Source organism: Corapipo altera, unplaced genomic scaffold, assembly GCF_003945725.1.
Source record: "Corapipo altera isolate COAL_440 unplaced genomic scaffold, ASM394572v1 76, whole genome shotgun sequence".
Classification (NCBI taxonomy): Eukaryota; Metazoa; Chordata; class Aves; order Passeriformes; family Pipridae; genus Corapipo; species Corapipo altera.
In genome coordinates this window covers 1,960,869-1,986,793 of record NW_020884964.1, presented here as the reverse complement: position 1 = coordinate 1,986,793, position 25,925 = coordinate 1,960,869, and the positions used below count along the sequence as shown (strand labels likewise).

The 25,925-nt window shown below is 41.3% G+C and overlaps 2 protein-coding genes across 2 annotated transcripts in view; one reads left to right on the top strand and one right to left on the bottom strand.

The window, feature by feature from the left end:
- The window catches only part of DZANK1 (double zinc ribbon and ankyrin repeat domains 1), a 28,302-nt gene extending 4,732 nt beyond the window's left edge, over positions 1-23,570 (top strand). Inside the window, exons 8-21 of the mRNA XM_027664537.1 lie at positions 677-794; positions 1,726-1,839; positions 7,455-7,547; positions 9,419-9,541; positions 10,534-10,698; positions 11,312-11,540; positions 14,936-15,039; positions 17,121-17,195; positions 18,111-18,207; positions 19,391-19,479; positions 21,896-21,976; positions 22,536-22,663; positions 23,038-23,112; positions 23,363-23,570. Of these exons, the coding sequence (XP_027520338.1) occupies positions 677-794; positions 1,726-1,839; positions 7,455-7,547; positions 9,419-9,541; positions 10,534-10,698; positions 11,312-11,540; positions 14,936-15,039; positions 17,121-17,195; positions 18,111-18,207; positions 19,391-19,479; positions 21,896-21,976; positions 22,536-22,663; positions 23,038-23,112; positions 23,363-23,483 (1,612 nt within the window). The 3' untranslated portion in view covers positions 23,484-23,570. The remainder of the gene's footprint in view (positions 1-676; positions 795-1,725; positions 1,840-7,454; positions 7,548-9,418; positions 9,542-10,533; positions 10,699-11,311; positions 11,541-14,935; positions 15,040-17,120; positions 17,196-18,110; positions 18,208-19,390; positions 19,480-21,895; positions 21,977-22,535; positions 22,664-23,037; positions 23,113-23,362) is intronic.
- A 985-nt stretch (positions 23,571-24,555) lies between these two features.
- On the bottom strand, positions 24,556-25,889 carry BIRC5 (baculoviral IAP repeat containing 5). The gene is made up of 4 exons (XM_027664538.1): positions 25,427-25,889; positions 25,233-25,342; positions 24,938-25,055; positions 24,556-24,653 (listed from the first exon to the last, which is right to left on the bottom strand). Exons 1-4 carry the CDS (start codon positions 25,547-25,549, stop codon positions 24,573-24,575), a joined length of 432 nt encoding a protein of 143 aa, XP_027520339.1. The 5' UTR covers positions 25,550-25,889; the 3' UTR covers positions 24,556-24,572.
- Positions 25,890-25,925: the final 36 nt, after the last annotated feature.

Below are 25,925 nucleotides of genomic sequence, written 5' to 3'. Positions count from 1 at the left end.
CTTTTAACATATTTGTCCTTCGGAAAGTGTCTGAACCTTTTGCAAGCAAGTTAGTAATACTGTGGGCCTCTATAAACATTAGGAAAGCAAAGACAGACACTGGCTCATAACTGAATAATATAATCTAGGTAAGGCCTTCTCTTAAATGTCGTTTTATTTACATTTTACCATACACAGTTATCAACTGCCTTATCATCTCTTAAAAAAAATTTCTAAGACCTGTAGAGTCAGAGGATAAACTATCTTTTCAAATTATACTACAGCCTTACTGCTGCAGGTGAAAACTGCTCACTGGAGTAGTCTCACAGAATAGTAATGCTTATCAGTATTGGAAGGGTTCTGTGATCTATGTCAGTGGTTCCCCATGCTGCAGCAGTGAGGCCTGATACAGACTGCATGTCAGGAGACCTGTTTACCTCACATGTTTCTTCCTCATGGTGAGGAAGAAAGTATGAAATTCCATAGCAGCCAGAGAGCTTTCTACTCTGCAAAGCTATTTAGAATTCAGAACTTCATATCATGAATGCTGGGGTATGGTCTGGTAGACCACCACAGCTTGGAAACCACAACCGAGAAATCAGTGGCCTAAGTCCTGTCACAACAAGTTGCAGATTATTAATTATTATGCAGCAGTGCAATACTAAAACAAGCTCAGCTAGTTTGGTCTTATTTTCAGATGTGCACACTGTTCTGCACCTCGCCTGTCTAATCCGTTGGCTCACTTCTGTCAGAAATGTGGATCTCCTATCCCACCTGTGCCAGTACATCGCTTCCCACTCCCTGAAGGAAGGCAGGTCAGCAAAATGTTGTAACAATCAACACATCATCTTTGGAGTAAACAACATCCTCTGCAAGTTACACACTCAGTGCTGGCAAACCTGTTATTTAGTCGCACTTTCATTTGGAAGTTCTGTTCTAATTGTTTTGTTCTGCTAAATACCTTTAGCAGTAGAGCTGATGAAACTCTCAAATGATGAGCAAAATTAACCATAGATTTCTTCAACTGCCATGTTTTTTAATAGGGAAAACAATGAAAAAGTAAATTGTGTTTTATTTGCCTGTGTCAAATATGTATCTTATTCCAACGCTAACTAGTGCAGTTAGTTAGCTAATAACTAGTGCTTATGTCATAGCTTTAGGAGATCCATCTAATATTCCTGAAACCTTAAACAGTGGCATGTGTGGGCATATGTAAGAGCACAAAGTTTTTGCAGTGGTGCTTGTAACTGTCTTCCCTAAGCCCCTCCCAGGAGATAATAACCTGATCTAACAAGTCAATGGTGTGTCTCCTTTCCTATATCATCAGAAAGATATCTTATCTGGGGTAATGCTGTAGTTTTAAGTAATGACTGAGAAGATTCACTGCCTGTTTAGATTAGATTCATAATTCATCATCATCATCATGGCTAGGCTTCGCGAACGAAGATTTAGGAGATTCGTAATTAGGAGGATTTCAATTACCTGTACATATTTTACAGTAGCATTTTAATTTTACTGAAAATTAATTTAGTACCTTTTCAGCATTGTCTTTCCAGATGTGTTCATATTTTCTCAATAGCCTTTGATCTTTAGGGATCAATATCAGCATCAGTTGCTGTCAGTTTCTTTGTTTCAAGTGACTTTGCTGCTGATGTAGACTCCAGATAGGAAAATATTGAAATCTCATTATAACTTTAATGATTTCATTGAGGTCCTTAACATGCTGTGTTGTGGCTTTTTCTTCAGATGGCACCATGTCTTGAATGCAGACATCCTGTGCCAATGAACACACCCACTTGCATTGTATGTGAGTCACCAATAGCTCCACAGGTGCAGCCCCAAAACAACACCTGCATAAAGGTAATTGAGAACAAATGTAACATAAAAGTGATTTAACTCCTGGCATGCATTTTTCTAACAAATGACTTCATTACAAATATTTCGATCCAACTTGGCTTTGTATAATTATATTATGAAAGCTTTAAGAGTTAGTAGGATTAAAAACACCTAGAATGGAACTAAGGATTAAAGGTGAACAACATAAGCTCAGGAATGCATGCTGAAGAGCGCATGATGTAGTAGTGGAGTGTGGAGCGATGGCTTGCATGTTAGGTTAGCAGTTGGACTTGATGATCTTAAAGGTCTTCTCCCACCTAAATGATTCTATGATTCTGTGCCTCTATGGGTGGCATCGTAGTGGTGTCTGCTGTAGGCCCCCTCACCAGGAAAAAACAGTGGATGAGGCCTTCTGGAGACAGGTAGAAGTAGGTTCACATTTACAAGCCCTGGTCCTCATGGAAGATTTTAGGCACCTGATATCTACTGGACAAACAACAAAGTAGAGCATAAGCAATCCAGCACTTCCTGGAAAATATCAAAGATAACTCCCTGGCACAAGTGGTTGAGAAGCCAGAGAAGAAGGGTGCTCTGCTGGACGTTATACTTAGAAGGAAAGAAGGCCTTCTTGGAGATGTGAAGGTCGAAGACAGCCTTGGCTGTAGTGACCACAAAACAGGAGTTCAGGACCCTGAGAGGAAAGAGCAGGGACAAAAGCAAGATCACAGCCCTGGAATTCAGGAGAATGGACTTTGGCCTCTTCAGGAATCTGCTTGAAAAAGTCCCATGGGATAAGGCCTTGCAGAAAGAGGAGTCCAAGAAAGGTAGTGATGATTTAAGGTGATTCAAGGATCACCTCCTCCAAAATCAAGAGGAGTCTGTCCTTATGAGCTGGAAGACAGGCAGAAGTGCCAGCAGCCTTGCATGGATAAACAGGGAGTTCCTGTTAAAACCCAGATATATAAGAAGGAAATATACAGAAGGTGGAAGCAGGGACAGGTAACCTGGGAGGAATATGCAGAGGCATTGTTAGGAAAGCCAAAGCCCCTAGGAACTGTGTTGCCAACAGGTCAAGGGAGGTGATCCTTCCCCACTACTCAGCTGTGGTGAGCCTGTATCTGGAGTACTGTGTCCAGTTCTGGGCTCCCCAGTACAAGAGAGACATGGACATAATGGAGAGAGTTCAGTGAAGGTCCACAGAGATGATTAAGGGACTGGAGCGTCTAAAGGAAAGACTGAGAAAGCAAAGACTGCTTAGCTTATAGCAAAGAAGGCTCAGAGGCGATCTCATCAATGTATATAAATACCTGAAGGTAGGGTGCAAGAAGATCATAGAATCAGCTGGGTTGGAAGGGACCTCTGAGATCATCAAGTCCAGTGGTCCACTACCACCATGGTTACTAGACCATGGCACTAAGTGCCACATCCAGTCTCATCTTAAAAACCTCCAGGGATGGAGAATCCACCACTTCCCTGGGCAGCCCATTCCAATGCCTGATTACCCTCTCTGTAAAGAATTTCATCCTAATATCTAACCTAAACCTCCCCTGGCAGAGCTTAAGACCATGCTCTCCTGTCTTACTGATAGCTGCCTGGGAGAAGAGACCAACCCCCACCTGACTACCACCTCCTTTCAGGTAGTTGTAGAGAATGATGAGGTCTCCTCTGAGCCTCCTCTAGGCTGAATAACCCCAGCTTCCTCAGCCTCTCCTCATAGGTCTTGTGCTGCAGTCCCTTCACCAGCTTTGTTGCTCTTCTCTGGACCTGCTCCAGCACCTCAATATCCTTCCTGAACTGAGGGCCCCAGAACTGGACACAGCACTCGAGCTGTAGCCTCACCAGCGCTGAGTACAGGGGAAGAATCACTTCCCTGGACCTGTTGGCCACAGTGTTCCTGATACAGGCCAGGATGCCATTGGCCTTCTTGGCCACCTGGGCACACCGCTGGCTCATGTTCAGCTTCCTGTCAATCCAAACTCCCAGATCCCTCTCTGCCTGGCTGCTGTCCAGCCACTCTGTGCCCAGCCTGTAGTGCTGCATGAGGTTGTTGTGGCCAAAGTGGAGGAAGATAAACCCAGGCTCTTTTCGGTAGTGCCCAGTAACAGGACCAGAGGTAATGGGCACAAACTGAAACACAGAAGGTTCCATCTGAACATCAGGAAACACTTTTTTACTGTGATGGTGACTGTCCTAGTTAGAACAGCTGGGACCGATTCATCATTGGATGGGTGTAGCCCAAAACTGTGTATTCTATAGCCCTCCATGCCATTTCCTAGAAACTGTTGTCAGTAGAGGCCTGCGAGGTGGCCCCCCCCATGCTCCTGTCCTCATGCCCTTTTGTGGAATTCCCTGACTGAGCACCCTCACACCCTTTTATGGAATTCCCCACTCTGAGGGAAGGATTGAGCATCCTTTTATGGAATTCCCCGCTCTGAGGGAGGGACTAAGCATTGCTGCCTGAGCTGGAGAATATATAAACCTGGAGTTTCAGAACCTTTCCACCTCTCGTGGGATCCAGAGGAGGACTGCACCTCACCGCTCTCAGCCAGACTGCAGCTCACCGCTCTCAGCCGGACTGAGACCACCACCCTCAACTGAACCGCAATCACCACTTTGACCGGACTGCAGCAGCTCTCCCACCAGCAGGTTTTTCCCCTCTCCCTTTGCTTTGGACTCAGGGGGGGCCCAGGGAGCACTGTTTTGTTTGTGCCCTGGGGTGCTGGGTTGTACATTTGGGCTTTGTGGGTTAGGGCCGGTTGCTTGTCCATGTGGTTGTACTTATTGTATTATTTTATTAAATTGTTATTCTGATTTGTAATCTCTCTTTTGAGTTGGGTTGGTTTCCCCTGCTGGTTAACTTTTAAACCAGCACAGTGACTGAGCATCTGCACAGGTTGCCCAGAGAGGTTGTAGATTCTCCATCCTTAGCGATATTCAAAAGCCATCTGAACATGACCCTGGGTAAGCAGCTCTAGGTGGCCCTTCTAGAGGGCAGAGCAGAGGGATTGGACCAGGTGACCTACAGAGGTCCCTTCCAACCTCAACCATTCAGTGGGATTCTGTGATAATAGCAAGCAAACATTTTTGGAAGGAGAAGGATGATGAAAGAAAATTACTATCTGAAGACTAATCAGATAACAAAGGAGATTCATAATCTGAGGCAGTTACCAGCTTGATGTCTGTATTGGGGCTGGCTGAAATGGAGTTTATTTTTCGCACAGCAGCTCTCACAGTGCTGTGCTTTGCACAGACTACTAGAAAGGTGTCCATAACACACTGGTGTTTTGGCTACTGCTGAGCAGTGCTGGCAAGCACCAGCACTATCTCTCCAACAGCTCCAGTAGGCTGGGGGTGGGCAAAATCTTGGGAGCCAACATAGTCAGGACAGCTGACTCAAACTGACCAAAGGGAAATTCCATGCCATATGGCATCAGCTCAGATATAAAAGCTAAGAAAGAGGAGAAGGAAGGGTAGGGTGGGCATTCATTATTTACAGTATTTGCCTTGCGGATCAACCTCTATGCGTGCTGAAGCCCTGCTTCCCAGGAAGTGGCTAGGCATCACTTGCTGATGGAAAACAGAAAATCTCTGAGTTTTTAACTTTGCTTGTGACCTTCACTTTTGCTTTAGTAAACTGCCTTTATCTCGACTGATGAGGTTTTTTCCATCTTATTTTCTTCCCCTGTCCTGCTCAGGGGAGTGATAGAGTGGCCTGGTGGGCACCTGGCATCCAACCAAGGTCAATCCATCACAGTCCTTTTTGGTGCCCTATGTGGGGCATGAGGAATTTGAGATAAGGATAGTAATTGGAAGAGGTAACAGACAAAATATGAACTGCACAGTGTTAGAGAGTGGAGTGATCATGGGGAATTTCTCGTGTTGTAATTGTGGTAAAAGGAAGAGGGGTGGATTGTGTGTAAATCTTCCACTTTCATTCAGTATTGTGATACTATTTTGATTTTAATGTAGATTTTAATGATAATTCTTAAATATGTGATTGACAGAGATACTGTGTTTTCATGGCAAGGTTTTGGTAGCGAGGTGGGGGGCTATAGGGGGGGCTTCTCTGGGAAGCTGCTGGAAGCTTTCCCTTTGTCCAATGAAGCCAATGTCAGCTGGTTCCAAGAGGGACCCACTGCTGGCCAAGGCTGAATCAATAAGCAACAGAGAGAGGGCCTCTGGGATAACATATTTAAAGAGGGGGGGGGAAAAGTTATTGCACAGAAGCAAATTGCAGCCAGAGATGAGAGAAGTGAGAAGTGAGAGAAACAACTATGCATACACCGAGGTCAGTGAAGAAGGATGGGGAGGAGGTGCTCCAGGCACAGGAGCTGAGATTACCCTGCAGACCATGGTGAGGCAGGCAGTCCCCCTGCAGCCCAGAGAGGTTAATGGGGAAGCAGCTCATGGAGGACCCCACACTGGACCAGATGGATGCCTAAAGGCAGATGTGCCCCCATGGGAAGCCCACATTGGAGCAGGCTCCTGGCAGGACCTGTGGCCCCATGAATAGAGCTGGAGCAAGTTTGCTGGCAGGACTTGTGACTCCATGGGGGACCCATGCTGGAGAAGCCTGTTTCTGAAGGACTGCACCCCATGGAAAGGGACCCATACTGGAGCAGTTAATGAAGAACTGTAGTCTGTGGAAGGACTCATGTTGGAGACGTCCATAGAGAACTCTCTTCCCTTGGAAGGACCCAATGCTGAAGCAGAAGAAGACTGCGAGGAGTCTTCCCCCTGAGAAGGAAGAAAGGTTACTGACTGTAACCCCCATTTCCCTGTGCTCTTGAGGAGGGCAGGAGGTAGAGAATCAGGAGAAAAGTTAAGCCTCAGAAGGAGTGAGCAGTGGGGTTAAGATTTGGTTTTATTTCTCATTATCCTACTGTGATTTGATTGGTAATAAATTCAATTAATTTCCCCAAGATGAGTTCTTTTTTCCCATAACAGTAATCAGTTATCAGTGCCCTTATCTCAATTCATGAGCTTTTCATTATATTTTCTCTTCCCTGTCCATCTGAGGAGGGGGGAGTGGTAGAGCGGCTTTGGTGGGCACCTGGCCTCCAGCCAGAGTCAACCCACCAAAGGTAGTTTATAGCCGTTGGCCCAAATGGAATGTTTTATGGTAGCCCTGATGTAGGTGCAAAGGCAGACTTGAACTATTTGGTGGCAACAATCAAAATAGCAGTGTCATTATTCTTAGCCCTGGTAGAAACTCAGTTGTTAATAGTGACTGTGCTAAGACCTTTTAAGGCACCTAATGATATGATGGTATTGTATTATTAACAGTTATTATATTATTAATAATTTTCCTTGCAGGTACTGGACTGTCTGTTTTTCGTGAGTGTAGTGACTAAGCAAACTGACACTAGTATATACAAATATCTGGAACTATTGATACTGGATCTCCTGAGGAAACTATGCCATAGTTTTAAAAAATTAGTCACCAAGATACAGAGATTTGTGATGACCAGGCAATATGGCCTAACTAAAGTGTGAAACCTACAGCACAGAGTTTAAGTATCTCTTCTATCTGCAGGGCTGAATAACTACAGCACTTTGTAAGATCAAGTCCTCTTGTTCTTTTCATTGTTTACAGTTTTCAAATACTATGTGAAATGTATTCTTTGTCTGTTTAAAAGGGTAAAGTAATTTGTCAGGTGTGTGGCACAAGAAATCCTCTTCACCATAAACACTGTGCAACTTGTGAAAGCAAACTGCCTGAAATACAGACGGTAAGGCTTCTTGCATCAATGAAATGAAAGCATAACATTCTTTATCTTTGGAAAACTGAAGGTGTATCCCTGTGTCCCTATATTACAAGGACAGAGATTTCCTCCCCCATGTCATATTCAAGCCCAGTACTGCCACAGATGCTCCATCACAAACGTCCAGCTAAACAGAAGTGTATCATGTACCTTCAAGTTTCTCCCATGGAAGTCAGGGTTATGAATGCCATTGAGAAAGCTCAAAAGGCTCTTAGAAAATGGGTAGTCTTGACTCCAAGGAAGTCTTGTTTTTGTTCAGATTATTTTCAATTGAAATAGAAAAGTTGAGTATATACATGAGGAAGATCATTCACACTGATTTCAATTATTTTCTGAAAACAAAATATGCTTTTACATTATTTTTCTTATCTCCACTTTTACATTATTTTTCTTATCTCCACTTGCTGCCTCTTCTATGTGCATACAGCTAGTATGCTTGTATTTGGCTGTGACTGCACAGAGGTGAAAAAAGCGGTAGTAAATGTTACTTATGGTAACTTATGGTACATTTCACTTCTTCAGGTTGTGATAAATACAGAAATGAGAGAAAAATAATGATTCGCAAGTTAAAATCTGATTATAATGGCTAACATCCTGAGTTCTAAAACTGTTGCTAGAGGCAAAAGTCTCTTGTGTAGCCACTGAAGTGTCGTTTCAAAGTGAATTTCAGTAGGATTCTGTACTTACTAAGACAAATATATGTTTAGCTGCTTCACTGAATGTAGACATGTAGTATGTAATATGTAGCTGCATATGTAGTTAGGCATATGGAGCATTCATGTCTTGTAATAGCTAAGAGAGAAAGTTAATTGCTTACTAAGAATTATTAATAGTAATCAGAAATTTTACTAATAACATAGATTAATTAGTGATAAACATTAGTAATTTCTAAATAATTAATAATAGTAATTCTGGTATTATTATTATTAATGGTTATTAAATAATATAGATTTAGAAGACATTTAGATTTGTGCCTTTGTAAATTTTGTCTTCCAATCAAACCCTTAAATTACTTAGTTTCAGTTGAAATGCAGGCCACAGATGAAAATAGGGCTATTTCATGTTTGCTTGCTTGCTGTTGTGGTGTAATACAAATAATTTTCCTTGGGTTGTGTTCCTTATCCGTATTCCTGACTTGCAGAGAAAATAAACTGCATAAGCCTTGAAGCCAAACCTTACAAAGCAGTTTTAAGTCCTATTTGTCCTAACTGGGATCTATACTAAACCTCTAGCAGTTTCAGATGAAAAACCTGTTTTGTTTGCTTACCCTTATAATTTGATTGTAGTAGAAAAACAAAGTAATATATAACTTGCATACAAGGTAAAAGAGTGCAAAAAGAATATTTATACTGCAAATTCCAAACTGTGAGAAAACTCCCTGCCTTAACACATTTTTCCTGCCATACTCCTAAAAAGGAAGGTACGAAGAAAAATATCTGTTGTGTGTTGGATTCGAAAATATAAGATTATCAGCAGAGAACCCTCACTCTTAATTTCAACTGTACTTACACATGGGGCTGATCAATAATAAATACATAGTGTAAAAGAATGCCATTGATAAGGTTTTTATTTTTTGGTACTAGTTCTGCTAAAAATATTTTTAAATTAGTTAATGCCACATTTTACCATGGTTTTGTAATGAAAAAAATTACAGGTTAGGTCCAAGCCACTCTGTTGCTCATTTTAAGTTGCAGTAATTCTTAGTTGCAATAATTCTTTTAGGCTGCATATTACTTTATGATATCAGAGTAGCTTGCTTTCATCTTTCCCCTTATTAGGCTTGTGAGCTTTTCTTCATAAGCAGCATTTTCTCCCTAATGCTTGTTTTGCTTTATTAGCCCCTGTTTGGAGGAGACACCCCCCTGCCTTACCACAGCCAGCAAAGGAAGACACTTTTGTGCTCAAAATGCCACCGTGTTAACCAGTGTGATGCCCGTTTCTGTGACTGGTGCGGAGCCAAGGCATGTGCACTTGATGTTTGTGTGTACAAATCTGATTTCACTTATCTGTGACCTGCAGCAATTTCAAGCTTCTCTTTGCAAAATTCTTGTCAGCTAGTAGACAGATTATTATTATCAAGATACTTGCTTAGAGCACATAGGATTATGTATGGAAAAATGAAAGTCTTAGATGACATCCTGACCCCACATCAGTCAGTGACTTAAGGTTTTAGAACTTAACAAATTACCATGGGTCAAGAGCATCGCTCATTACATCAGCTGAGATGCAATAGCCCTGTACTCAGCCAAAGTAACTTATCCATCAAAGGTTAAGTATAGGCTAACCTAATGCAAGTTTTCCCATAACTACACTGTGCTATAATCACCTATACAGGCAATTACAGACATGAGATGATGTATGCAATCATTTTGACTGAAGACCTCATTAACTTGGGTAAAGACAAGTACTTAACTGCTGCTCAATAGAGCTTGTGCAAAGAATTTCCCCTTCTATAGTGTTTAAATCTAAGAACACACTCAAGGAGAATTTATTTTCTGTTAGATGAGTGCACATAAAATTTGAAACACTATCCTATATCCAATAACCATTGCTCCTGTACTGTACCAGAGAGCGTGGGGGGTGGGAGTGGTGATAGAACTGAACTGGAAAGAATTACAGTCAGTATTCAGTGTCAGAGCACTAGACTAGTAATTACAGGGCTTTGTCAAATAAAATAAGTAATTTTGAAAGTATATGTTAAAACTGAACGTACCATAATGCTAGATTGTCTGAAAAAATGTTTGCCTTCATAGTATAGTGCTGAAATATCTGAAGATTTACTGTGTTGCAACTGCCTGTGTAGTAGCAATCTGGTATCCTGATTAATATTCCTAATCTAACAGCTTTAGGGTGTGGTACTTTACTTCCTTTTAATTCATTCCTCTGCTCTTATCATTCCTGAACCATGCATCATATGCTTCTCTAGTGACAAGTGTTGCACTGAACTTTCCAGCCTGGACCTCCTCCATCCTACTTTGCTTGTTTCAAGTGTGGTACAAGCAACCAGCCATATGCTCACTTTTGCGTGTCCTGTGGTGTTTACATAGAGCCCCCATCAAGGCGGGGCTCTCCGAAAGGCAGTCTTATGGATCCTGGGGACTCACTGGGATCTTCTGAAGTAAGACACACAGTATTACAAAGCCAGGTTTCAAAACAACTGAAAGGCTGGTCCATTGCGGGTATAGATTGGCACAGCTCCATTCATTTCCTTAAGACAATGTTGTGGTCTCTGAGCATGAGGGAAAAACCAAGGATACGTTTGTTCTGCTTTCTGCTGAAGAGCAGCGTTAGCCCAAGGCCTTAATCCAGCCTCATCCTAAATAGCAAGTGAGAAACAATAAGCTTTTCAAAACACTTAGCTCTTTAAGCTTACTCTATTAGTTTTGAATTATTTGTGGCGTGCTGATACAAGATACTCCTTCATACAAATGTAATGCTGTTTTTAAAACTCTGTTTTAAGAAAGACCACAATATTTAGCAAGACCAGCTTTTGCCCTACAAAAGCATACAAGTCTTCTGGCAATTGTGAAGAATTTTGACTTTGCTTGAATATTTGTGATAAGTTGCATTGTTCTTACAGACTGGTAATTAAAATCAAGAATTGTTAGTGATTCTTCCTGCTAGCTTTTTCATTCCTTTACAATTTTGTGTACTGTTCTAGTTAAGTTATGCTTGTAAGCCATTTAATTATATCTAATTATATTACTTAGACTTTCCCTTCAACCCCCCAGGCTAAACAATTACAAGCTCAATTTGCCTGGCAACCTCATCCTGTTTCCATGACCAAACCAAGGCCAGAACTAACAGAAAGAGAAGATAAAGGAACCCAAACCATAGGACTTTTTTACCCGTCTAGCAAACAGTTGGAAAAGAAGGAGCTTGAGCTGATTTCACAAAAAGAAAAGCTGGAAAAGATGAGTGATCATAAGCCTCTACTGACAGCCATTAGTCCTGGAAAAGGTTAGAAGTTCTGATTTTATGTTTTCTAAACAATGTATGACCTTGTTCTTTCTTGGAAATATTATAGTCTATGGAATGTGGCATCAGTACAACACTGATTTAGATCTTTACAAGTCTTTCTTCCCACCATTTACAGTCACTTGTAAATGCAGCGCCTTACAATTCAATCACTGATCTCCATCAATAGCTAAAAGACAGCTGTCAGCTGTATCAAAATTGTGGTTACTGACCCCTGTGCAGCCTTACTAATTTGGTGCAGCCTTACTTACTTACTAATTAGTAGTTTGATTTCCTCAGATCCCACACAGGGGCTGATAACCTGCATTTCAATTGGAAACCACTGAACAGCTACCCCATCTCCCAGCATCCTCCGATATGAATTTCAGTTAGACCTGTAATGGCACCTGCAGGGAGTATCAATTAACAAAACTGAGGGGATCATAGCTCTTGAAAATATGATGAAGCTTGTCTACATGAAGAACTTGTTTGGGGTGATATTGTGGAGGAAATTTTAGAAGTTTTGGAAGCAAAGAAAACCTAACTAGATGAAGGGATTCTTAACAGGATTACAAAAAATAGGGTTGGTAGAAACCTTGAGAGCTCTTGTAGACCCCTTCTTCCAGCCCCTCAAGGGTATCAGTACATCTACATCACTCATTGAAGAGTCTGTCCACTCACAGACTGCTGTATCAGTACTGCAGACAACTTTGTTTCACAGTGAGTTTTGTGGTCAGTTTGTTGTTTGTGGAATGACTTGACTGTTTGCTGTCATTAAATGCTTATAATTTTTAGAGGTTTTAGTTTCACTATGCTGGGAAGTCTTCAACTTCAGCTTTCTTGATCACAAACCCTTGAAGACAGTCCATCAGTATTAATTAGGCATCTAACAAATGGCCCAATTACAAAGTTGTCTTTAATCTCACAGGGTAGTCCAGCTGTGCAATCCACAGGACAAGTTAATTTAAAATCATTACAGCATCAAAGCATTGTTTGGAGAAGCAGTTACTTTTTCAGATCCTCTTTCTCATCTCTAGCTCTTCTACAATTAGATGTTTAACCTCTCAGGCTGCTATCGGAATTAATTAATTAATTGGAATGGGTAGAAAAGGTTGCTAATTAATGTTAGAAATTCCTCTTTTAAGTCTGTGTATCTGTATCCACATGCACTCTTACTTTTAAAATAATCACTAAGAAAATCTGTGTTCCTACTCCCTTGTTCTGAAATGTGGCATATTCTCTTAGACATCACTGTAGGAAATACAACACTTGACTCAGCATGTCAGGAAGCATAATTTCATCAGAGATAATAAAGGATTGGCCTATAATAGTGCCAAGAGAAGACTAACACTAACGTTTGTATAACTCTATCAGAAGTACAGCTCTTGACTTGTGAGTGAGAACTGCTGTCACTGGGAAAGGTTGGGAAGAAATTCTGCACTGCTTTTTGAATTCTGTTAATCCATTTAGGAGAGGTAACTTTGTTGAAGTTGCACTGTGTAATGTATTCTCCATTAGACCCGGCCAAGGACTGAGGAACACATTTCATTCCATAAATCAATAAACATCTCTTACAGTCAGTTCATGCTATTCCTTTCCTTGATGCTGAGCTGTGTACATAGCTTGAAACTATCTGTATCAACAAGACTGTACACTATCACCCAGGAAAATCTTGTTTATATATGCCGAATATTACCATTATTTCTTCAAATAAAATACTATCAGACATTTGATATTAAAGCTTTTAAATACAAGTGATTAAATAAGATGTGTGGGGGTTATTAGTTCTTGACCATATCAGCCATTAACTAACCTTCTTTCCTTTTGTGAAGATTAAAAAAATTACAGAGCAGTTAAGAGAGGGGGAAACGACAGCAGTACCAAATCACTAATCCTCTGGTGTGTACTCTATTTCTTTTTTTGCTGTACTTTCAGTCTGTTATGAACAGGAGCCAAAACATTTACCAGGTAAACTTTACAAAGAAGTAAAGTTTAGAACATTAAATCAGTGTGATGTAGGTGTAATCAACTATTGGCAGCATGGATTCAAGTATTTCATCAGTGCTGCCAAAAACTCCTTTGACTTATAATAAAACCATGCAAGAATATGTTTCTAATCATCTTGATTATTTTTTAAAATAATATCTGGGGATCTAGTTATGAACCAATTTATTACAAATATTACTGGCTTCTCTGGATAGATTGCTCATCAGGTAGTAGTCTAGTTTAGATTTTTTAATTAATACTTCCTATTTGTATTAGTTTTTGTTTGTGAGACCATGGCAGGGAAAAATTTATGTTGCTCTGTGGATCCTTCTTTTTATATTCCTTTAAAGCTGCTTAACAAATAAGACTTGCTGTTTTAGTTTGACACACCAGTTCGATCTTGAAAGTGTCTTCCAAGCACAGAAGTCTGTGTGCACTTGCCTTCTCTTGTAAAAGTCAGAGCAGCACTTTCCTTCTGGCTTGGTTTCTTTACACTGTTTGGGGCTTCACTTAACTTGAAGGAAAGGATAAGGTCAGAACATCTTCACTGTGTAAGTTAAATGAGGTTACCAAGCCTACACAATTTATTTACAATGAAATTAATTATGCTGTGTACTTTTCATAAGTATGCTAAAAAATAAGCCAGATCCTGATAACAATCAGTTAAGAATAAGAAGAAGTCCTTTTGTTTCTTTCCCTGATGAAAAGAGAATGTAGCTCCCAAAATGCTTGGACAGGAGGTGCAAAAAGCTCTAAATGGCTTAAGTTGACTTTTTAATCCAGGCGCATTCAGCCTCTCAAATTTCATGCCTTCTATCCACATAAAGGAACGCTGACTCTCTCCCAGAGATTCTGACAGGCAAAAGAGCAGGAATGCTTAAGCTTTTAATAAGCTCTCACATATATAATTGAAAGGAATTTATTTGGAAAATAACTTACACAGACCAGAATGCTGTATATGCTAAGTTTCTGTGTCTGCAGTTTTCAGATTTGGCTTATTGTTACCTGTCAGTTGTTCCAAATCAACTAAAAACCGGTTCAATAATACACAGTTGCTTAATTGTAATATTTTACTTTTTTCTTTTCTTATGATCTGGATTAGTGTGAGATTCTACCTTCACACTGGACTAGTTTTGACTCCCAAGGAACATCCAAGATATAATTTTGTTGTGAATAAAGGTGCCCTAAGGATGAATTATAACTTATGAATAAGATAATGTTTCACGTGGGTTTTTTTAGGGTGTACCTTCCATCTCATTTTCTTGATTAGATGAACTTTCTACCAAAAAAATTCAAATTTTTTTTTGTATCTCGGTGAAACTATGCTATCTTTTAAATCTTCCATCACTTAACTAGAAGAAATGTTAATCACATTTTAAGGATTTTTCTCCTGCTTAACTCTCTCTGATCAGGTTACTGGAGAAAACAGCTGGATCACGTCTGTGCTCACCTTAGAAGCTATGCTCAGAACAACCTTGAATTCAGAGCACTGATCGGAGAACCTCGAATGGGAAAGGTAGGAAGGAGGTTGTGAGTAATATCTTCCTATGAAGGGTCATGAAAAGATTATTGTAGCTGCTAGATAAACTCTGGAAAAATAAATGTCTCCCTTTTCTTTAGATGTTGACCTGTTTGTGTATGTAATTTGTCTTGTTTTGTTGTTCTATTTTTTTGCTCAGTCTTTTATTGAAGATTTTTTTCTCCTTTCTTTCCTATTGTTAATTCTATTCTTCTTTTACCTAACAGCTGTAAGGAAAGTGAGAAAGCCCTTGCTCAGCTGTTTTGTAGTACCCCACAGAAGGCAATCAAGAAAAAGAAGAGATCAATGGCATCTATATAGGTGCTCAGTTAAATAAGCCCTGCTAGAAATGGGATTTCAGTGATGTGCTCGCCTCTGCTCCAGGCTGATAGTAGCAGACAGCAGCTATTCTCTCTGGCTATACAGTCTACTTTTAGTGTGAACTATACCAGTTTTACAGCAACAGAATAGTGCTTTTCTTACTGGAGAGGTAGTCTTCAGGATGTCACCAAACTGCATTAAAATGATTAAAGGGGTGACAACAAGAAGGTGCAAACTGGAAATTCTTCCCACAGAGTCCTAGAAGATAGGGCTGGTATAAGTGAGAGAACATTTGGTCTCTGACTTGAGGGAGGATCAACTGGCTAAACTGTTCCTGACTGATATTTCTCTTGAGGCTTTTCAAACTTACCAACAATGGAGATTTTGCAATTGGCCCACACAGTCCTTTTCTGCACTCAGCTATTGTTGCTATTCAGCTGCAGTACTGTATTGCTTTCTTTGGTAGCTGCATCCTCTCACATTGCCACAAGTGGTTGTGCCGGCAGCACATTGCTGGAAGCAAAGTCCTGTGAACAGGATCAGTGACTGCCCTAGGCTAAAAACAGCTCTGGAGGTAAAAAGGGGCAGCAGTGTTAGTACAAAGTAAGCTGGCAGTGAGCAGCTGGAGGTGGGATGCAGGCAGAAGTGGGTTTGGGAACTCCTTGAACTGGCATAATTACTGGGAATTGTCTGATCTCAATCTCCCCTGTTACAATTTAAGCTCAGTATTTCTTAGCCTGTCCTAACTGAAGTGACATACCAGTACATCCCCTCTCCCCCAGTTTTAGCACATAGAAGCAACTACAGAAAGGCTCATGAATACTGGGAGGTCAGAAAGGTAGTTGTCATTTGTCAAGTTAGACTTTGGGGAGGGATTAGACTGCAGTAGATACTCTGCACCTGAATCTAGATCCACTGAGACCTACTGTCCACCGGTATGTTCAGAAACTGTAGTACAACTATAACTAGAATATCTACTTAACAGAATTGGGGTATAGGTCCACTGCAACTTGTTTCCTTTGCTAGAGGATTCAAAAGGATAGGCCTGAAAAATATAAAATTGTCTAGAGAAGGCTATTCCTGCTGCTTCTTGGCCTGTTGTCATTCTATTGTCCTGAAACCACTGCCCCCAAAAGTAACAGAAATGGTTCAAAGCAGATGCTAACTATCTAGGTTTAATGCCACTTTTTCAGTTTTTCATTTGGATTAGAAATATAATAAATAACCTTATCTCAAAATTTTCAACCAGCTGCAATATAAGTTTGTGAGCTTCATTCCTCTTCTTTATAATCCTCCTTGCACTCATTTTTGTATGACTTTGATAGACTTGTTGCCAGCAGTACTGTCTGAATGAACTGATATACAAAGTTGCTCACATTTTAATACACACTGTGCTTCCACAAACTGGCGTTTCTAGAGCAGTAACCAATTCTCCTGGAGTTGGAAGTCCCAAAAATGACACAGCCTTCCATGCAGCTGCAAAATCTTGGTGGAGAATGACTGAACTATCATGAAATTTAGCCTCATTACACCTTTTGGATTCACTTGGCATTTCAGTTACTCTGAATTGCTCAAAAGACACCTACCCCTTTCTCAGTTACGTGGGAAGTGTTGGTTACAGTATCACAAGCAGGCAAAGGCCATGTGTGATTTTGTGTATTGGCTGCATAAGAAACATCAGCATCAAGACTTATTCCTAAAACTCTTTCTGTGTATTTTTTTTGTAAGAGGTACTAATGGCTGCTCTTTCCTTCTAGATTAATTCTGCTACCATCTGTGAGGATGACTATGAAGTCACTATTACACTGAATTATGTTCTTGCTATTAACAAGGTCAGTTCAGGGGATGAGACCTGTTGATAGGCAGCTGGCATAAAGCTGTCACTGGACAGCAAGTGTAACGCTGATACATTTTAAATTTGGGTCTAAACAAGAAATTCTTTTATTCAGAGGGTGTTAACTTATCCCTTTAGAGAAAAAAATCTTTTTCTTTCTCTGTTGGACCTGGATGAACAGGTATCTTTATCTGATTAAGCCAGACTTCATGGTTATGTTGCTATCATCTTGCATTTCGTTAGTTGCTATTAACATTCTTCTTTCAGCTGATGTTGTTTGATGATTCTAGCTTTTGATGGTGAGCTTTTGATCTTAGATCCTGCTTCTCTTCAGCCTGCAAACTGTGCTCTTAAGAAATAAGCTTAGTAATTTTCAGTAGTTTGGAGATAATGTTTGTCAGAGCTCCTGTTAACTGTATTCAGAATCTGGAATCCCTATCTCCAGAATTACCTTGTTCCAAAATCCACCCTCATTTCCAGCATTTCAAAGATGAAAATCTACTGTTTCAAAAATCCGAAATTCACATTGTATCTCTTTTGTAGAAACTTAGCAAGCTTACCTTGTGATGTGGGGCCTGAAAAGGTATATCACATAATTTCAGAAGTGAGGAGTTAATCAAATCTCTCAAGTGGTAGAAACACTTTCATTTGGATAAGAATCTTCATTTCTTTAAGTCAGGTTGTATCACCTTTTTTTTTCCTAAATCAAAACAAATTTTAGAAAAAATCGCTACATTATATTGCCTCAAAACAGAGTTCAATTACATATGATAGTGTCTTGTGGTAATTTGACACTGATATTAAAAGCCTATGTATTTTCCTATATGCAAACAGCACTGTTTTGTGCCACAGCAAGCTTATAACAGCATTACATGATAATCTTATTAACTGCCTGCATTTGATGATTCTACAGGATATTCATACTAATAAACCAGTGAAGTTCAGCAGTCATTACCTGAATACTGTAACAGAAGTCAGAGATGGACAGGATAGGAATCAGACTAGTATGGGTGAGATTTTTTTTTCCCCTGTCTTTACAATAGACCATAAATATAGCAGTCAGGAATAAAGAAGTAATGCTTGGAAGCTTAGACACTGAGGTGGGTAAACTACTACATTGGGATATTCTGTGCCTGCTTAACTTGATCTTGAAGTTTCAAAATGTGTCCAAGTTGAGATTTAAGTAACATACAGACTCTCTCAAAAATTCTTAGGAATCCTTCATCCCTAGAGAGCAGCTGAGACCAGTTAACTGCAGCCATAGCTCATAGCAGTTTTTTTATTATAGCGATAAAACTTTAGATGTTTCCCATATTCTTTTACAATAGGAGCCATAAATATCAGTATGATCTCTGCTTGTGAGCTGTGCCACGGACTTCAGCTGGGGCATATTTGGCAAAGATAAGAAATGATTAAATACATTAATTCTAGACCTAGTTTTCACAGATGATGTTAAGTTGCATCTCCCATTGGTGTCAGTAAGAGCTCAGCATTTTAGGCATCTCATATTGGGTTTAGATTTTCATTAAATCAACTAGTTGTAATGTCAGCATTAGAATTCAGAAATTCCTATAGAATCATTTGACATGCTTCAATTCCCATATAGGTTTCATCCACTTTGTGCTTCCAATCTGAGACTTGGCAAGAGGCGGCCATGGCACTGGGAGCTGTTTTTTTGGAGTGTTAATAATGTGACTGTGATTCCAGGCACTTGGATCCTCACAAATGATCCTCACATGCTGCATAATTTCCTTCTCAACCCTCCTGCACATTGGATAGATTATGTCTCTTACAAATAATGGCCATACATATCTACTGATGATCCTCTAGTCTTGTTCTTAAGTATTTGGAAATCAGACTGCTTTGGAAAATTATGAGGTTTTTGGACAAAACAATTCATGAATCTGAGTCAAAACTGTTGAATAGCTGCAGCTAGTTAGAAAAGAAACCACCACCCCAAACTCCACGTTTCATTGAATCTTCATTTCAAAATAGCAAGTTTTTCAGACTGCCTGAGTATAAAACTTTTGTTAAAACCACTATGATCTGCAACAAATATTTCATCACTTTATCATGTGGAAAACTGATTAATATTGCTTTAATTGTGGATAAATTATTTCCAGACCTCTCCCACAAGTTCTAGTTAGGATACTGACTGTGCTTTGAATTAACACTTGTTTTCCTTTCTGGTAGGCAAAGATGATTGTAATCTTTTCCATTCAAGAGACAAAATAAAGAGAACAAAGTCAAGAACACTTACAGGACAAGAAGATAAGCTCTCTGTAAGTATCTTCTGCAAATACAAAAAAAAGTATTTATAGAGCAGCACTAACATGAAGGAGGGCTTTTAAGGGTTAAAATATGCCCCTTGACTGGGGTGGGGCATAAAAGTCCAGCTTAATATAAAACCTGAACATTGGTAACTGACATTTATTGCAGAACTGAAAATAACTGGTTTTTTCCTACTAATAGCTTAATTAGATTGTTTCTCTCATTATTGAACCCGTTCTATTTTACTAAAGTACTGTTGTACTTTAGGCCTTAGGTTGTCCCCCCAAGTTCCTCAAAATGATCATCTCACTCCATGAGGATCGACACGACCAAGTCAGATATGGCAATGCACTTTCTGAGCCCTTTCTAATAACTAATGGTGTGAAACAAGGCTGCGTTCTCGCACCAACCCTATTCACAGTCTTTTTCAGCAGGATGCTCCAAAGGGCCACAGCAGACCTTGAGGATCAGGACGGTATCTGCACTCGATACCGTACTGATGGAAGCCTATTCAACCTAAGGTGACTGAAGGCCCACACCAAGACCTTAAACCATCTTGTTCGGGAGCTGCTCTATGCTGATGACGCCGCCCTTGTCACCCACACAGAAGCAGCTCTGCAGCATTTAACATCCTGCTTCGCAGACGCTGCTGAGCTCTTTGGGCTGGAAGTCAGTTTAAAGAAGACAGAAGTTCTGTATCAACCGGCACCTCAAAAGTCTTCCATCATCCCCATATCACCATTGGCCAATCAGAGCTCAAATCAGTCCAGCAGTTTAATTACTTGACAGAGATAGACAACAGGTTAGCAAAGGCATATAGTGCCTTTGGAAAGCTTCATAAAAGAGTTTGGCGAAATAAACACTTGAAGAAAAGTACAAAGATCAGTGTTTACAGAGCCATAGTGCTGTCTACTCTCTTATATGGATCTGAATCATGGGTCATCTACCACCACCACCTGCAACTCCTGGAATGCTTCCATCAACGCTGTCTCCGTACAATCCTAAACATCCACTGGTCAGATTATGTGACTAATACATCTGTTCTAGAACAAGCAGCTGTCACAAGTATTGAGGCCATGTTACTGAGAACACAGCTGAGTTGGGCAAGGCACGTCTCAAGGATGAAGGACCACCGCCTCCCTAAGATCTTGCTTTATGGTGAACTTGCCACCGGCTGCCGCATGAGAGGAGCCCCAAAGAGAAGATAAAAGGACTCCCTGAAACAACATCTCAGCCTTGGCCGTATTGATCAACATAACTGGTCTACTCCGGTCTCCAGTCGGGAGGTCTGGAGACACACTATCTGTAACGCTACTGATGCCTTTGAGGAAGCACGCAGGATCACTCTCGAGGAGAAAAAACAACGCAGAAAGAATCATGCCCTGCAGAATATACCACCTAAGGAGTCTTTCTGCTGTGCCTTTTGCAACCGGACATGCTTGTCTCATATTGGCCTTTTTAGCCATCAGCACGCTTGTAACAAATGTGGGTAGAGCCCTTCCCAAACCTTCATTTGCGAAGCCTAGCCATGATGGTGATGATGTACTTTAGGCCTAAACACTGTTGGAGACTGATTCTGTTATAGGTTTTCTTCAGAAGCAGTATCAGATGAAGGCACTCTCATCTTCCCTTGACTTTACTATGTTTGACTCCACTGATGTACTGTGCTGGAACTACTGTTGGCACAGTATTTCTATGAACTAGGTGGGAAAAGATGATCTACCTAACAAGCTTTTAAGTCACCTCCATTTTCCCATTAAGCTGAGATGTCAGCATAACTGAGGCCTAGTTTAATTCCAGAAGCAAGGATTCACTTCCACGAGAGACCAAACTTCCTGAAAGAACAGCCTACTAAACCGATTGTCAGTAATGACATGGAAAGTTTCAAAAGGGAAATGTACATTAATCTAAGCTTGGAACAGTTAGCCATCTCAACAGGTCCGAGAAGATACATAGCTCTGTGGTATGAGTCCAGAGATAAAAATGCTTGGAGAAGAACGAGGTGGAAGCCTGGGAAGAATTTACATTTTATTGTTTGTTGTTTTAAGATTTAGTAAACTAACTTCTGTGAGGAAGTTTTTTTAAAATAAAATACTGTCAGAAATTCTGGAAGCTTCAAATTTTAATCCTAAATATAGCACTTTTACTGGGCTGAGCAGATCTTTATACAGCCCTGGAGAGCTGCATTGATGTAAACCTAATATTTTTCAGATACATCTCCTGAATCAAGACCTCAGTAGTGAGGTATTAGCCTGGGTTACCAAACACTTGCTCATATTGAAAAAGACATTCCCAAAGAAGAGTCATGGATTAGCAATAATGAGGCTCAGATACATTGCATTCAAGCCACTGTGTGCATTTTTCACCTTTACTCAAAGGCAAGATATGGCCCAGTTTTCACTATGTGAAATGTTACTGTCTCCACAGCCAGAATCCAGACAACTACTGGATGAACTGGGTCCAAACGGAAAAGGAAGAATCACCTTTATAGAACAATTGCTCAGTGAAGTAAGTTATTGCTTGCTGAAGTTTCCCTTTTCAATTCTTTGACCATTTACTGACAGAATATTAGCCTGGTATGCAACTTTAGCTTTATGCCTAGGAGGCAACAGTCTTGTAATAGTCTTCAGATTAAAAGAGCATTTTCGAGAAGATGCGATCTATTTTACATTTATATATGTTCTCCCCAAATTTCTAGGGTGCATAAGGCATTCTTCTCTGTTTGTCAAGGCCAAGCAGAAAGTTTTATAGTTTAGGGTCAAGTCCTCTCTATAGCAAAAAAGCAAGCACAACCTCTAAGTTTTTGCTGTGTGGTAGGGTAAGGTGCATCCTGATTGTGGAATCTGATTTGACTGCTATTATATACATTACTCTGGCCTTGAACTAGGAGATGACAAACATTTTCAGAAGAAACATGAAGAAGCAAAACAGCACAATTTTAACATTTTTCTGTCTTGACCATAAAGCCCACTTGCCAACTTGAATTGGCATAATATTAAAGCAACATGGAAGCTGAAGAATCTGTATGGTTTTTAACAGCTCACCTTCCCTCTGCTGTGCATTCTAGGGAGCTGACCCAAACTGCATCAGCGACGAGGATCAACCTGCTCTCACAGTTGCTGTCCTTAACAAGCACACAGAAGCAATCTCCCTCCTTGCGCAGAAAGGTGCTGACATAGACCAGCAGTCAGGACCGTGAGTGAGCACTGATTCTCTGCCTTGGGTATTTTGAAGTTTTACCAAAAAAAAGCACACATGCTCCAATTTTAGAACTAACCTCCCATCCCTCCTTTGACACAAATATGTAGTTGAGGAGCTCCTTTCAAGGACAGTATCCACAGTTCTTCTTTCAGCTGGCAGTTTCAAAGACTTCTCGTAACTGCTGTTACAAAAGCTGCTGTTCTATTCAGTTCCTTCCCCCATCCATTTAATATGATAAACCTCACTAAAGCCTACCACACTTCTAGCGTATTCTGTATCCTATTCATTTTCCTTAGTTTTATATGCTAAGACATGTACTGGGATAGTTTCCTTTGGTAATAAGTACATTGTTCTTTCCTCCTATGCAGGCACAACAACACAGCTCTCCATGAGGCAGTTCTGCTTGGATTGGAGGGACAGGAGAGCATCCGAGTCCTGTTACGGTATGTACTGTAGCTGGGCTTCTAGCTCAGCTGCAGGCTACCCACAGCCTGCCTGCGCAGACCTGATTGGCACTACTGAAGGGCCAGAGCCTGTCCAAGGCTCAGTGGTCTTATCACTGTCCCTGCAGGAAGAGGCACACAGAAATTCTGAAGTTACTCTGCATCAACATTTACCTACAAGCCACTTCACAAAGTCCAGTAACTTGAAATGAATTTAAGTATTTGAAACCAATTTGTTCTTTATTTACAGCTGCAATGCAAACACACAAAAGAAGAACGCAGAAGGGCAATCAGCATATGATTTGGCTGTTACAAGTGGAAATAATGAGGTTATTTCATTGTTCCAAGTAAGGTTGGACAGAGAACACTGAACGAACTTATGAAACTCAGGAGCATTGGTGTCATCAACGTGTTACTACAACAACCTTTTTCCCAAAATAGAGCTGGAGGTTCCTTGACTTTGGGAGCATGTAATCATGTGTGTTCAGTTCTGTCGCAAAATTCACAACCCTGTACGATCAGATTGGGCCCAGTAACAGTCAAATATTTTCTCCAAGATTCCCCCCATTCCTTTCCAGCAGTTCAGAGCAGCTTCTCACTGACTGCACTCTGTTTTGCAAATTTCTTTTCCTTTCCAAACTTGTGCAAGGAAAGTGACAAACCAAACCTTCCCAGGCACAAATAAATTTGAATGTCTTTGAAATGTCTTTAATGCCTGATGAATGCTGCTTAAAAAAAGTTTGACACTTGGGCAACAGCACTGAGGCTGATGATCTTATTTTCCCTTTTGATGTTAAAACTGCATTCAGTGCAGCCCATTGCATTGAAGGTCAGATTTCTTTCCTCCAGAAAACAAGTAAAACTACTTTGCTGTTCTGCCTTCAACTTTTATCTATACGTAGATCAACACGAGGCAGCAGCCAACTACAAGTAGAAGTTTACAAGGATACCAGGCACACTAAGCTTTGGTATAATTCAATGTTATTAGCCACAATCCTAAATCCCTGAAGGATTTTTAAAAATCCTTCCCCTTTTCATGTCCCAAAATATCCTACTCTATATTCAGTACAAAAATGGAAATGCCTGTCAATTCTTGCCAGAAATATGTTTTAACACCAGAGCTACCAGGATCTCTACAATACAGCAATATCTCTAAACAGCTGGGTTTCAAAAAAAAAAAAAGAAAAAAGAGAACAAGTAAACCTACAAGTAGTAATCCTTAATAAAACCAACAGGAAGATTAGATTAGGAGAATCCGTGCAGAGAAAGATTATGTATGCAATATATCAAACCACAGGTACTTCCTAGACAGACTGAGGTGAGTGAAGCAGAATTCAGCCTGCTTCTCAAGACAGCCAGTCTGGAAGCAGCCTTGGGAAACACGGCCATTCAGTCACAGTGGCAGTGCCACAGTACATTTACAAGAAAGATGTCACTAGCAAGTGTGAAGCTGCAGCAGTCTAGGCCAGATTCTTTATTTTAGAACGTGTGCTCTTGGCTGCATCTTCGACCTCGGTCATCTTCTGAGAAATCTCTTTTTTCTGCAGAAAGTGAAAATAGTATATTACTGCCTACTACTAAGTAGAAGACTTAGTATTGTCGAGCTTCAAGGGGAAATCAGGCTACATCTCACACAGAGCAGAGACTGAGGACCAGGAATGGGCACACCACCTCATCCAGCCCCAGTCTGGAAGCAACAAAGCACTTTGGCAACGCAGTAATAAGGAACAAGGAGTCCAGCTAAACAATCCCAAGACTAGAAACTTAAGTAACTCTTCCAACATTACAGGGGGTTAGAGACACATTACGGTCTCTGTGTACGTACAATTGCCGTTATGATTCGCATTTTGTCCAGCTTCAGGAACTCCTGTAGTGTCAGGTTAGCAGGCTCTTTCGGAAGGGAAAGAAAACCACAGCCCGGAGAGTGCTTTTTGTGTTCCTCCCTGAAAAGGGGAGGGGGAAGAGAAAATAGAAGACAGTAGCTCCCAGCAAGCCACACGCAGCTGTTCTCCCCTGCCGAGCACCTCGGTTGCCAGCAGCGCTTCCCGCTGCCGGAGCGGCGCCGCCATCGGGAGCGGCGCCGATCGGGGAAGGGGCCAGGGAAACCACCCCGTACTCACAGGGGATCGTCGTCGGGCTCCCACCCCTCCAGCTCCTTGAGGCAGAAGAAGCACTGCGCCACGTCGGGGCTGTTCTCGCTGGGACAGTGCACGAAACCCGCCGCCGCCATCTGCGGGCACAAGGAAGGCGGGAAGGTCCCGTCAGCGCCTGCCCGCCCCGCTCCCTCGGCCCCGCGCTCCCGCTCCCGGCTCACCCGCTCGGGCGTGCAGGCGCAGCCCTCGGTAAAGGGCCAGTTGCGGAAGGTGGCCACTCGGGAGGAGACGAGGTACAGCCGCCATTCCTCGGGCAGCACCGCCGGCCCCGCGCCGGCCGCCATGTCCCTGTTCAAACGGCGGCGGGCGCGGAGCAGGGCGGGAGCGGGGCGGTTCTGCCGCCCTCCAGCGCCAGCGGCAGCCTTGGAAATTCCGAAGAGTCCGAGAGCATGAGCCAGGAGGAAAAAGAATGTTTTGTTTTCTGTGGGGTTTTTAAAGCCCCCAGCACAAATCCAAGGGGAAGAAGGATAAGTTTGCCAGATCGACCTTTTTTTTTTAATTACACTCCTAGGAAGGTGCCATGGGTTTTTGTGCTGACAGAGCTGGTAGATAAGCACAGCGGGATTGCTCTTGCCTCCTGATGAGGCAAAGCCCGCTCAGGGATGCTCCCGCTCCTCCGCGACAGTGGCTGGTTGTTCCTGCCCCAGGCAGCCGCCTTTC

What these genes read in the sequence shown, in the direction of transcription:
- BIRC5 (XM_027664538.1), bottom strand. Translation starts at nt 25,549, where the DNA reads ATGGCGGCCGGCGCGGGGCCGGCGGTGCTGCCCGAGGAATGGCGGCTG. An exon ending in GCGCCTGCACGCCCGAGCGG is followed by an intron (nt 25,343 to 25,426) that starts GTGAGCCGGGAG and finishes TTGTGCCCGCAG; the next exon opens with ATGGCGGCGGCGGGTTTCGT. An exon ending in GAGCCCGACGACGATCCCCT is followed by an intron (nt 25,056 to 25,232) that starts GTGAGTACGGGG and finishes TCCCCTTTTCAG; the next exon opens with GGAGGAACACAAAAAGCACT.